The sequence below is a fragment of the Vanrija albida genome (assembly GCF_041260175.1).
Source record: "Vanrija albida strain AlHP1 chromosome Unknown contig_3, whole genome shotgun sequence".
Lineage (NCBI taxonomy): Eukaryota > Fungi > Basidiomycota > Tremellomycetes > Trichosporonales > Trichosporonaceae > Vanrija > Vanrija albida.
Window position 1 is genome coordinate 1,454,609 of NW_027191422.1, and position 12,379 is coordinate 1,466,987.

Consider the following 12,379-nt stretch of genomic DNA (forward strand, 5'->3'; position numbering starts at 1 on the left):
TTGTATCTACCACCCGCCGACGCCGAGGCCGGATCCCGACGCCTCGTCGTCGGCCGCGGGGGCCGCAGCGCCGCCAAACACGGCCTTGAGGTCCACGCCCGCCGTCTTGGCCTTGGGCCGGCGCGCCTCGCCCTTACCCGTGCCCACCTCGATGACGCCGACGACGGCCGTCTCGTTGCGCGACGGCTTCTTGGGCTTGACGGCCGATGGGTCGGCCGGCGTGGCCGGTGTCGGCGCGGCTGGTGGCGCAGGCGCAGGCGCCGCCTTGCGCTTCTTCGGTGCTGGCGCCTCCGGGTCGGCGTCGACCACGCGCGGCGCCTTGCTCTTCTTGGGCCTGGCCTCGGCCTCGGGCTTGACCTCGGGCTTGGTCTCGACCTTGTCCTCGCGCACACGCTTGGGGCGGACCTCGGCCTTGCCCTCGCCCTCCGCCTTGCCCTTGCCGTCGGCCTTGCGCCGCTTCTCGCCCCTCTCCCCGTCCTCTGGCCGCGCCTTGCGCTTCTTCTCCCCGCTCTTCTCCTTGCCCTCGGCCTCCCCGCTGCCCCACGTGCGCATCGCGCCCCCGGCCGTCTCGTTGGCACCGGTCGGGCGCATCTTGGCCTCCTTGCGCTCGCGTGCCCGCCTCTCGGCCTTGGTCTCGGGCGTCTCGCCCTTGCGTTTCCGCTCGACGACGCGGCGCGAGTCGATGATCTGGAGCTTGGGCAGGTCGGCCGACGCCTGCAGCAGCTCGGCGTAGTCTTCCTTCTCGAGCGCGAGCGGGTTGGCGCGCAGCGTCAGCGAGCGCAGGTTGCCCCACTGCGCCGCCTTGGACTTGCCGCCCAGCCCGAAGACCTTGGCGACGGCCGCGAACGCCAGCGAGCAGTTGCCGAGGTCGAGCACCTCGAGGCCCTGTCCGCGTCGCGCGGCCCCGTCCTTGTCGCTGCTCATCACGCCGGTTCCCCAGGTCGCCAGGTGTGCTGGGAGCGTCGTGAGCCGCGGGAGGTTGTTGGCCTTGACGTCGCGGAGGTGCGGGAGCGCCGAGAGGTCTGGGAGACCCGTAGCGGACAGGAGTGGGCAGTGCGAGATGGTCAGCTTGGAGAGGTTGCTCAGCTCGGCCAGTGACGCAGGCAGCGAGGTGAGGTTGGGCGAGTGGGACACGACTGGGCGTCAGCGGGGTCTGGTGGCGGACGCACTGATAGAGTTGAGCTCCTTCCAGCCTGCGACGACGCCGTGGTCAAGCGTGGAGAACTCGTTGCTCATCGCAACGATGGCCTTGAGCTTTGAGAGGTTTACAAGCGGCTTGGGGAGGGTAGTGATTCCCGTCGCGCTGATGTTGAGGACTGGGGTTAGCGCGGGCAGTACAGCGACTCTCACCTGACAGATCGGCCAACCCGCCAACAGCCTCCCACCCGTCCACGACGGCGCACCCCTTCAAGCTGAGCCACGTCACGCTGCTCCCCGCGAGCCACGACACGTCGGTGGCCCCGCTGCCCTCGAGGTCGACGCGGGTGACGCCGGCGAGGCGCTCGGCCGGGGGAGGGAGGTCGAACGGCTCTTGCGAATACACGAGCGCTTTGGCGCTCCGGATCGCCTTGGCAGTGTAGTTTGCCGGGTCCTTGGACTGCTCCTCGGCCTTGCGCTTGCGCTCGGCGCGCTCGGGGTGGACGCCGTCGCTGGGGCCGGGCTTGCTCTTGCCCTTGTGCTTCGGCTTCGAGTTGGGCTTTGGGAGCGACTTGACGTCGCGCTGCTTTCCGGCCGGTGCTGGCGCCGCTACAGACACCTTGTCGGCCTTCTCGGCGCGTTTCCTGCTGCGTGCTGCTCCTCTGTCCATGTTGTCGTGGTGTGATGGGCGGTGGTCGCGTCAAAACAGACCCGCAAGATTGCTTGTCTCCAACTTTGTGTGGGACGTCACGTGACTCATCCACCAAACGCGAACCGATCTCTGCCGCGAATCTCGAAAGTTGAGCTCGTCGACGCTGCAAAAACGACCTCGAGCGTGTTATTCCTCCTTCACAACTCCGTCGTCGCTGCTACACCGCGCCCGACACCGCCTACCGCACGAAGAAGAGGACAGAAATCAACCCACCCACACCACGATGCTCGCTTCGACGTCGCGCGCCGCCCTCCGCGGCTCTTTGAAGGCCCGGTCCGCTGCCTTCTCCGTGAGTTCTCCGAGCAGCAGCAGCGTGCCCATGCATTGGCGGCGTGTCGGACCGCACCGCCTCGTGTATCAGCACTACTAGGGATACAGCTGCTGCTTTGGCCCGCCGACGCCGCTGACACCCCAGACCTCGGCCGTGTCGATGAAGCACACGCCGGTCGTCGTCGAGCTCCTCCAGGACGTCGAGGGCCTCGGCTACCGATGTGAGTGGAGGGTGCGGGAGCTGTGTGCCGATAGGCCAGCAGCCCATCGCTTCACCCCCTGGCCCGTCCATCGCTGACCCCGCAGTCGACCGCGTCGAGGTCGCCCCCGGCCGCATGAGGCACCACCTCGCGCCGTACCGCCTCGCGCGCTACATTCCTTGGAAGAAGGCTTCTGAGCGACTCGAGCCCTTCGTCTCCGAGATGGTGAGTGTTGGTGTATAGGAGGGGATTGTGGAGGCGGCTCAAGAGGGCTGCAAGAACCTGTCCGAGGAAGGTCCCAGGCTTGCGGCGCCGGCAAGAAGTGGCTCTATTGCCTGGATCGGACAAGCAGTGTACGGACTTTCCAACCCTGGGAGCTGGTGTACTTGTACATCTTGACAAGCAGAGTGATCCTACACCGCTGCCACAGTGAAGGCCGAGCTTCTGCGGACAGGGCCGAACACCTTCACCCATGTCCCCAGACCGGGCCCTACCCATTCTCGCACCCCCGCTCACACCCGCAGAACCGCCCTTCACCTAGCAACATCGACCTGCTCAACGCGCCTTCGGGCGAGGCACCGGAGGGATACCAGCCCCAGGAGGTTATCCCCACACCTGCCGAGCTCCTCAACGCCCTTCACCTCATCCCTCAAACGCTCACGTTTGAGCGCCGCACCGTCTCGCCCACGACGCCATCCCTGCACGGCTCGCTCACCCTCTCGGATGTGCTTGACCGCCTGGCGTTGGAGCACGAGATTTCTGCAAAGGAGGTCGAGGTGTCGTGGATTGACGAGGAGGCTGGCGCGCGCATGAAGGAGCTGGGTACGTGGGCTGCGTCTGTGCAGCTGCGCGAGTTTGGCCGCGAGGAGGTGCGCATCGAGGTCGAGGTTGTGCGTGAGGAGGCCTAGGTAGTTTTGAGCTGCATGACATGCATGGAGAGTGTTGCATTGGGTGGTAGGAGCTGCAGCCTCGATGCCACAAGGACCAGGCCAAGCAACGCGCTATTGGTCCCGTTTACCTCACTCTTTTAAATGAGATTTGACACGCAACAAGTTGTGATGAACCCGTGTCCTGTGCCTGAACAGTATTCAAAGGTTGGCGTCCTCGTCCTTTCCTCCCTTGCAAGGCGACTTCCACCCTGGAACTCTACTGCTACTCTTTACTTTCTCTTTCAACGAACGACCTCGAACGACATCTCACTCACGCCAAACACCTCTCAACAACTGCGCAACAGTCGCGCTGCCCTAGCAGCGTGTGGTCAACATTCCGTCAACCTGTGAGTAGTCGTCGCGTTCTCCCCCCTCCCTTCCCGCCCTGGGCAGCGTGCACGGAGATTTCGCTCGCTCGCACAGACGCGCGACACACCCACGACGCCGACGCCGCTGACACTGTGCTCCCCCGGTGACATATTATCCTTGCCCGTGCTCTCCTCTGGATGCTGCTGCGACTCTCCCCACGATCGCGCTCCTATCTCAACCTCGCTCCTCGACACGCGCTCCCTTCCCCCCACTTCAGCCCCCCCGCCCAAAGCCAACGCCGACTCGCGCCGTCGGCCTCGCAACGCTCCCCCAGGCGCAGCCAACGTGCCCAACATGCCGACGTTCCCACTGCGTGGCCTTCGCCTCAACTTGACGCCAGCGGTTCAGCGCCTGCTCATCCGCGGCACGCTCCTCATCACGGCCATCGTACTCTTCCGCAGCGTCTTCTTCGGCGGCAGCAAGCGCGGCGACTCGATCCAGAGCCATGGCGTCGTTGAGCGCGTCTTCCTGCAAGAGAAGGACCTCGACGTGGCCAAGTACCCCTTCCTCCAGAGCAGGATAGGGCGCGACGCGTACCCCGACCTGTTTGACGAGGAGGTGACAGATGGTATCTGGGACTTTTGGGCACGCTTCCAGAAGCCGTTCATCGTCGGCAGCGAGACGGCCCGCGAGGACACGCAGGTCATGAAGGGTGTCATTGACGACCTCCTCCAGTTCAATGGATGGGTCGCGGCAAAGTGTCAGACGCTCGTGCGCCCGTTCAGCCAGTCGGTCGACGACAAGTACAATGATCTCGCCAACAGCGACCACCTGTACTACATCGCCTTAGTCGTGCACTCGGCCGACCACTTCCTGGTTGACCAGCTCGCCATCATTGTGCAGCTCGCTCGCCGCCTCGGCACCCACCAAATCTTCGTGTCCATGCTCGACCAGGGTTCGACCGACGCGACGCCAACGTTGAGCGACTTGTGCGAGGCCGTCCTGACCATCCTCGGCATTGCGTTCCGTATCCGCCGCATCGACCCCTTGACCATCAACTACTACCCACTCGAGGAGGCCGCAGTGCGCAACCTGGTGCTTGAGCCTCTTCACGAGCTCCAGCAGAAGCGCCACATCAAGTTCCACCGCGTCATCTGGCTCAAGGGCTTCACGTGCCCCATGGACGTGCTCGAGTCGCTCCGTGTGTCGGAGCAGAACAGCGCTGCCATGGTCTGCGGCATGGACTGGGCCGAGCACAACGGCTTCTTCATCTTCTCGGACCGCTGGCGTACCCGTGACATTGCAGGCGACCTCTTCCGCCAGGCGCGTTCCAGCTCCAAGCCCGAGGCTGGCCCTCCCCGTGACAAGGTCGGCACCGACCGATACGCCGAGCACCTTCCATTCCAGGTCTTCTGCTGCGAGTCGGGCACGCACGTCGTCGACCCCGAGCAGTCATACTACCGTGGTATCAAGTACCGTGCCTCTCCCAACGCGCAGAACCTCACCGCCGAGGTCCCGACCGATCCCGAAACCCCGTGCATGGACTCTACTCAGATGTGGTTCTGCCGTGACCTTTGGATCGACGCGTCGCGCGACACGCCCACCGAGGGCAAGGGCCGTCGTGGATCTCCACGCTCGGGCCGCCGCAGCGGCAAGCGTGACCAGATTGTCGAGAACATTGATCCCATCCTTGCCAAGGCCGATTCTGGCGCCGACGCCGCCGCTGCTGGCGCCGACAAGAAGCGCGTCGACAAGCCCGCGCCCGCCGCCGGCAACGAGCACCTCGAGCGTGCCGAGCGTCCCGCCGACCCCGTTGCCGCCATCAAGGCCGCCGAGCAGGAGGACCCTGCTGCGCAGCTCGCCAACCCGATCAAGGAGGGACAGGACAAGGAGGAGGCTGCCGACGAGAACTCTGGCACCAACATCGACGCCATGGACGCGTCGATCCCCGAGCCCGAGCCCATCATGCAGGAGGAGGACATGTGGCTCATCCCCAACTCGGAGTACCGCCCTGCGCGCATCCTCGTCAACCCGCGCTGCTTGACAACGTACGGTGGCGTGTCACACACGCAGCTCGCGCTCGACCTGTTCGGCGACCGCGACCGCGGGCTCAACTCGAAGGGACGGTACCGTGTCGACGACTGGGCCGGCGCGCCCGACTCGTTTGTGTGCCAGGAGATGCGCACGACTGGTGGCCGTACGGCGCCCAAGAGCCAGCGCCGTGTGAGCTTCATCCTCCAGAACGAGCTGGAGAACTACCCAAACTAGTCACCGCATCTTTTTCTTCTTGACTCTCTTGGCCTTGGCCGTTCCTCATCTCATAGATTCGTGGCGCACATGCATCAGTGGCGGATACGGGTAAATGGCGTGTATGCGTGGGACGCGTGAATCGGGGGCTAGTGCTACAACAGTGTACGACTGTGGGGGAGGCCTAGTGTTCGGTATGCGGCCACGATGCTGCTGCGATGCTTTACAATGCGGTAAAGTTGATTGTCCGTGTCGTGTAGTGTCATGGGTCGGCGGGGGGAGCGGGAGCGGGTGGCGGAGCAGCGTCCCAAGTGTCTGAAGGCAAGGGCGAGTGGGGCAGGGGTATGCTCGCGGCGTAGGGCAGCGCCGGGGTGGCCGGGGACGCTGAGGCCGAGTGCGACGGGTGCGAGCCCGTGTTGCTCGTGTCGACCGTGAGTGGCGCCGGTGGCGGTGGCCGCTCGGCGTCGGCATCGGCATCCTCGTCCCACGTGAGCTCCTCGTACCGTGGCGGCAGTTCGAGGACGTTACGCGGCCTGCGCGGCCCGGAGCCGAGGACGCGCCCGGCGTCCCGGTGGACGAGGTAGGTCGCCTCGCCTCGCTCGCGCTCGCGGCGGCGGCGGGCCGATGGCCCGGCGGGCGGGGCGGCGCCGGTCGGCGAGCCGGGCTGGCCGCCGAGCGCGGCGAGCGTGTCGCGCTTGAGCTCGGCGAGCGCGTCGGCGCCGGCGTTGCCCATGTCGTCTGATCCCTGGCCAGGGTCGTGCAGCTGCAGCCCGCGCCGCGGGGGCGGGCTGACCGCGAGCGCGGGGTACGACACGAGCTGGTCGACACTCGCCTGCCGGCCCATGAGGTCGTTGCGGAGGTCGGCCAGCGGGCCCGAGCTCGCCGCGCGCGTCGGCGAGCTCATGGGCGAGCTCATGGGCGTGTAGTCCTCCCCTGGGGGCCGGGTGCGCGCCGACGACGTGAGCTGCGTGTTGGAGTAGCCCCCGCCCGGCGCGAAGTCGTGGTAGTCGTGCAGCTCGACCGGCGACCCGTACCCCGGCGACCAGCCGGGCGAGGGGTAGGTGCCAAACTCGCCGTCGTAGCGCCGGGAGAGCGGCGACGTGGTGATTGGCGGCGGGCGGGAGGAAACAGAAAACTGCGACTGGGGGCGGGTCGCGTCCGACACCGTCGAAATCGGCCGCGTGCCGTCGCTCGCGTCGTCCCTGTCCCCGCCGATGAGGTCGAGCTGTACATCCGCCGCGTTCTCCCCGCCGGCCTCGTACCGCTCCATGCGCGACTTGCCGCGTTTCGTGTCGATGCGACCAAACGTCGCGACGCTGACGACCGAGGGCTTGGGCAGCCCCTGCTTGGCTGCGCGCTTGCGCTTGCTCCGGATCCGGCAGCAGCAGTAGAAGATTGTCGCGAGGACGAGCGTGGCGAGGGCTGAGAAGACACACGCGATGATCACCCCGGCCCAGGTCTTGCCGCCGGTGTCCGTGCCGTCCGTGCTACTCATGTCGGTCGACGTCGACGTCGGCTTGCGGATCGGGCCGCTCTTGGTCTCTGACGCCGTGATACTCGGCGCGCCGCCGAGGTTGAAGCACCCCACGCCACCCTGGCCGACCGTCATCATCTCGCTCGAGCCGCCGCTCGCCCACTCCTCGTGCGTGCCGATGCCTGCGACGAGGATGAAGCGCGTGCCCTTTGCGAGGTTGACTGTCCAGTTGAGGTGGGTCACGCCCTGGCTCGTCCACGTCGTCGGCGTGTTGGACAGCGAGTCCTCGGGTAGCCCGCTGACAAACTTGGACTTGTGCGGGTACGTGATGGGGATGGAGAACGAGTTGCCGAGGGGGATGATGCCGAACATGGTCGGCGGGGTGGTCGTGTTGCCCTGCGTCTTGTTACTGCTCGACGTGTCGGCGTTCTCGAGCACGCCGGGGAACTTGGACGCGAAGGAAGTTTGGGCGGGGGCGGCGCCGGCCTGGCGCTCGTCGAGGGGTTCGATGACAGCCGTGACGTCCTCACTGTCGCTGTCTCCCTCGCCGTCGCCCTCCCCCAACCCCCTAACCCTCGGGGGGAGGGTCGGTGACTCGAGGCTCGTCGGCCACGCCATGCTCAGGTTTGAGCACTGGGGCGGGAACCCGGCGTTCGTGTTGGAGATGTTGAAGGCGAACGTGTACAGGCCTGCGATTTCCGCGTCTTTCAAGAAGCACGAGGCGTCGTTTGTCGCGCTGGGAAGCACGGCTACGGGCGTCAGCTACGCCTCTCCCCGAACCCACTCTGCACGTCGGTCGTCCCGGCATACTCGATGCCCGAGGCGCCCCACACCGTGACGAGGTACTGCAGCCCGGCGGGCTGCTTGATCGTGAGGTTGTGCGCGGTCGTGCCGTTAGCGATGGAGGGCACCCAGACGTTGTAGCCGTGTGCCGAGAAGGTAGTCTGGGGTGTGAGCGCGTGAGCGCGGGAGCGGGGGCCGGCGATCGGCAGAAGCGAGCGCGACAACGCACAGGTGTAAGAAGCAGGTGGTACGGCCCGTCGTCGCCGTACCACTCGACCGTGGACGTGCCGCACTGGTGCGCGCTGGGGTCAGCAGGAGGCCGCGACGCGCAACTCACTCGGTCATGCCGACAGTAATGTACCCCGCGTGCGTGGGCCACGCGAGGAGCGCGGCAGCGGCGAGCACGCCCCGCCAGCGCACCATGGGGGGCAGGCTGCGGGCTGCGTTGCAGTGCTGAGCGTCGTGTGCGATGGGGGCGAGGTGTCGCCTGTGCACGGGTGCGGTGCGAGCCCGAGTGATGGTGTGGGTCGGTGTGGGGTGTGTAGAGCAGAGCAGAGTCGAAGTTGCTGCGCGTGGCTTGACTTGGGCCTTTGCGTCCCGGCAGGCAGAGGCAGCGCGTGCAGTCCAAGCCCGGGGCCGTCACTTGCCAAGGTCGCAAATGTCCCAGTCGCCAGTCGCCAGTGTCGCGCGCAGTCGCAAAACTCGCCGCCGCCAAACGCATTTTACTTTTTAGACTTAGATCCAAAGGTGCCTCACGAGCAGCCAGGGTGCAACCCCCCTCCCACCCCCTCCCCAGCCCTCCTCCATCACTGTTCTCCGCGAGTCTCACACGCAGCAGACGCCCCAGATCATCGCCGGCGTGAAACTCGCAGTCGGATGCATGCGTACGAGTTGGCGAGGGGGCCGAGCCTGCGCCAGGCAGCACGCCGGCGCCCAGCCGCCCACGCCGCCGCCGTCAGGGCGTGCGGGCAACGCCTAGCGCCTGCCTGTCCCGCCGCAGTCTGCCGAGCGAGCCATGACGCCGACGCCGTGCGGGCGGACTGTACACGCCCGCCCGCTGCGGCTTCTTTGCTCGCACTGTCTCATCCCTCCCGCTGCGACCCGCTCCTTCGAGCACACATGACTGTCCTCACGCGACTGGGAACATTGGTTGTTTGGTTCCGGATGCGGCAGCCCGAGTTATGTACGTGCACTGTGCGATGCCGTGATGTCACTCTTCTGCTCAAGGTTTACCGCAACCAGTGCCATGCCGGCCAAGACTGTGGCACTTGGCACTTTCTTGGACGTGCCTCGAGACCAGCCAGTCCGTCAGTCGCAGCATTCCTCGATCGACGATCAACATAGCCTGCCACGTTCCGCACATCGCCCCCACCACACCACACATTACTCGCAACTCTATTCATATTCTCTCACCGAGACGGTGGGCATACAAACGCCGGCGAGGCTCGCGGTTGGATCTCTATATCACTCTAAGCCTCTAGCGCCTCTCGCCCTGGTGTCTCCGCTACATGATAATTCCCTGGGGTAACCCAGACAGCGAAGGGGGGGCACAATGGTAATGTCGAAATGCTATAGTGGGGTGGGGGGGTCGTAAGTCGTCATGAAATTGTGCCAGTTGCTGTCTATTGTGTGGTCGGGAATCTTGAATAGGAATGCGCTAATCGTACACAAGGCCGGATGGGTATCGGGGACTCCTTCCGCCGCCAGCGGAGGGGGGTTGTGCAAGCGTGCTCGAATGCGTGGTTTGTTGTTCAACGTCCATTTCGTTGGTGCGACCAGCGCCGCGGTGTATGATCGAATGATGATATTGTGCGCTGAATGACGGGGGAAATGGAAGGGGGGTGTTGCTGTTGCTGGACGCTTGAACACATGCTTGCGAATGCTGACGGGCGAATGGGTTGATGTCGATGCAGAGAAAGGGGAAAAGGAAACGAAGTGGGAAACAGACAAGACACGAAACAACAGTGGCGACTAGGTCGCACACCGTGTCAGTGGGTAGAGCTTACCACCAGCTGGCACCCGAAGAGCCCGAAGCAGGGGGGAAACCACCACCGCCGAACTGGCCAGCGGGAGCACCGCCAAAGCCGCCACCGCCACCACCGTAGCCGCCGCCGTACGAGGCACCGCCACCGTAGCCGCCGCCGCCGCCGTAGCTCGAGCCGCCGCGGCCACCGCCGTAGCCACCCGAGCCACCGAAGCCGCCGCCCTGGCGAGCGTCGCGGCCACCGCCGGAGCGGGCACCGCCACGACCGCGGCTCGAGCGGCCGTAACCACCACCGAACGAACGCTCAGACGAGATGTCAACAAGCCACTGAGGAACCTCCTGGTTAGCCTCCTTGAGGAGCTCAATGAGGTCACGGCCGATAGCGAGGTTGCCACGGTTGAAGAAGGCGGTCGAGGTACCAGTGTTACCGGCACGGCCAGTACGACCGATACGGTGGGTGTACTCGGCGACGTCGGTGGGGAGGTCGTAGAGGATGACGTGGGTGACGTTGGGGATGTCGAGACCACGGGCGGCGACGGCAGTGGCAACGAGGATGGGGGCGCGGCCAGTGCGGAAAGCGTAGAGGGCGGCCTCACGCTCGCGCTGGGTGCGGTCACCGTGAATCGAGGTGGCGTTGTGGCGCTGCGAGCAGAGGAAGTCGCAGAGCGAGTCGGCCATGCGCTTGGTCTCAACGAACACGAGGATGAGACCGTTCGACTGCTCGGCAAGGAGCAGGTCGAGGAGGAGCGAGCGCTTGTCGTGGTCGTCGACGTACTCGATGCGCTGGGTGATGTTCTCCGAGGTGGAACCGACACGGCCGACCGAAAGGAAGATGTAGTCCTTGAGGAAGGTGCGGGCGAGCATCTGGATTTCCTTGGGGAAGGTGGCCGAGAACATGAGGGTCTGGCGGTCGTGGACGCCGGGCATGTCCTCACCCTCGACGATTCTGCGGATCTGGGGCTCGAAACCCATGTCAAGCATGCGGTCGGCCTCGTCGAGGACAAGGTACTTGACGTTGGCAAGCGAGATGCGGCCACGCTCAATCAGGTCGACAAGACGACCGGGGGTAGCGGAAAGAAGGTCGCAGCCGCGGTCAAGCTGGCGGATCTGCTGGCCAATGTCGGCACCGCCGTAGACGACGGCGGGGCGAACCCACGAGCGGTAGGCAAACTTGCGGGCCTCCTCGTGAATCTGCGAGACGAGCTCACGGGTGGGGGCAAGGATGAGGGCAGTGGGGTAGGCCTTCTTGCGGCTGTAGCCGTACGACTGGTTGTCCGGGGGAGGAGCCGAGGGGCCGTAGGTGAAGAGGGCCGAGAGGATGGGGAACAGGAAACCACCAGTCTTGCCCGAACCAGTCTGAGCACAAGCCATGAGGTCACGGTTGAGGGCGACAATGGGGATCGAGTACTTCTGGACCGGGGTGGGGGTCGAGTAGCGCGCGTAGGCAATGTTCTCGAGGAGAACGGGGTCGATAGGCGGCTTGAACTCGATCACCGGCTCGGGAACGCCCGTGCCAGTGGCCTCGACGGGGATGTCGGCATACTTGTCGAAGTTGATACCGGTCGACTATGCGAATGTCAGTAATGGAACTAAAAAATTTGCTCCCGGACGACGTCGATCATCTGCCGCGCGTCTTACACCGCCACTCACCTGGTGAGTACCGTCGCCCTCCTCGCCGTAGAGCTCCTTCTCGAGGCGGGGGTTGCGAGCACCAGTAATGTGCTGGCCATCGCGCCAGGCGCCGACACCGGGAGCGGTGCCGCGCTCGAAAGAGCGGTTGTTGTTGGCGGGGCGGGGAGCACCCCAGCCACCGTCGTCGGCAGCAGCACCCTCGGCGCGGGCGCGGGGAGGGGCGTAGGCGCCGCGGCTCGAGACGGGAGTCGGGGCGGGGGTGGGGAGGCCCGTGGGGGACGGGCGGTAGCCGTTGCCAGCCTGCGAGGGGACGGGGGCAGCGGTGTTGAGAGCGGCCGGCTTGGGGGCGACTGCCTCGGCGGCCTGACGGGCGCGGAGGTAGGGGGGAACGTAAGCGGGGCGGTTCGCGTTCAGAGTGACACCAGCTGCGGTTGTTAGTGTGGGTGGCAACGACGCGAGGGTCGGCTGACGAGGGACAAGGTGGGTGGCAACATGTTGTCGAGTTTGCTGACCACGCCACCCGCGTCCACTCGGTCTCACGCGACCAGGCGTTTTCGCCTGTCTACTTACCAAACTTCTTCTCGAGGCCAGTGGCGCCCGAGGCAGGGATGTTGGAGTCGGTGACGGGGGTAGCAGTCATAATGTGTTTAAAGGGGTTTGTTGGGGTTGCTACCTCGAAAGGTTGCGGGCGTTGGTTGATAT

The 12,379-nt window shown here is 65.4% G+C and overlaps 4 protein-coding genes across 4 annotated transcripts; 1 reads left to right on the forward strand and 3 right to left on the reverse strand.

Annotated features, from left to right (window-relative positions):
* Window positions 1–6: 6 nt before the first annotated feature.
* On the reverse strand, window positions 7–1,807 carry Q8F55_003860 (uncharacterized protein; the record flags this gene model as incomplete). The annotated part of the gene is made up of 3 exons (XM_069352387.1): window positions 7–1,136; window positions 1,170–1,316; window positions 1,351–1,807. 3 exons carry the CDS (start codon window positions 1,805–1,807, stop codon window positions 7–9), a joined length of 1,734 nt encoding a protein of 577 aa, XP_069209805.1.
* A 265-nt stretch (window positions 1,808–2,072) lies between these two features.
* Q8F55_003861 (uncharacterized protein) lies at window positions 2,073–5,825 on the forward strand (the record flags this gene model as incomplete). Its single annotated transcript, XM_069352388.1, has 6 exons — window positions 2,073–2,138; window positions 2,265–2,340; window positions 2,426–2,544; window positions 2,844–3,209; window positions 3,568–3,595; window positions 3,850–5,825. 6 exons carry the CDS (start codon window positions 2,073–2,075, stop codon window positions 5,823–5,825), a joined length of 2,631 nt encoding a protein of 876 aa, XP_069209806.1.
* Window positions 5,826–6,066: 241 nt separating this feature from the next.
* Q8F55_003862 (uncharacterized protein) lies at window positions 6,067–8,484 on the reverse strand (the record flags this gene model as incomplete). The annotated part of the gene is made up of 4 exons (XM_069352389.1): window positions 6,067–8,027; window positions 8,063–8,222; window positions 8,291–8,363; window positions 8,399–8,484. 4 exons carry the CDS (start codon window positions 8,482–8,484, stop codon window positions 6,067–6,069), a joined length of 2,280 nt encoding a protein of 759 aa, XP_069209807.1.
* A 1,579-nt stretch (window positions 8,485–10,063) lies between these two features.
* Window positions 10,064–12,317, reverse strand: ded1 (ATP-dependent RNA helicase ded1; the record flags this gene model as incomplete). The annotated part of the gene is made up of 3 exons (XM_069352390.1): window positions 10,064–11,611; window positions 11,696–12,102; window positions 12,248–12,317. 3 exons carry the CDS (start codon window positions 12,315–12,317, stop codon window positions 10,064–10,066), a joined length of 2,025 nt encoding a protein of 674 aa, XP_069209808.1.
* Window positions 12,318–12,379: the final 62 nt, after the last annotated feature.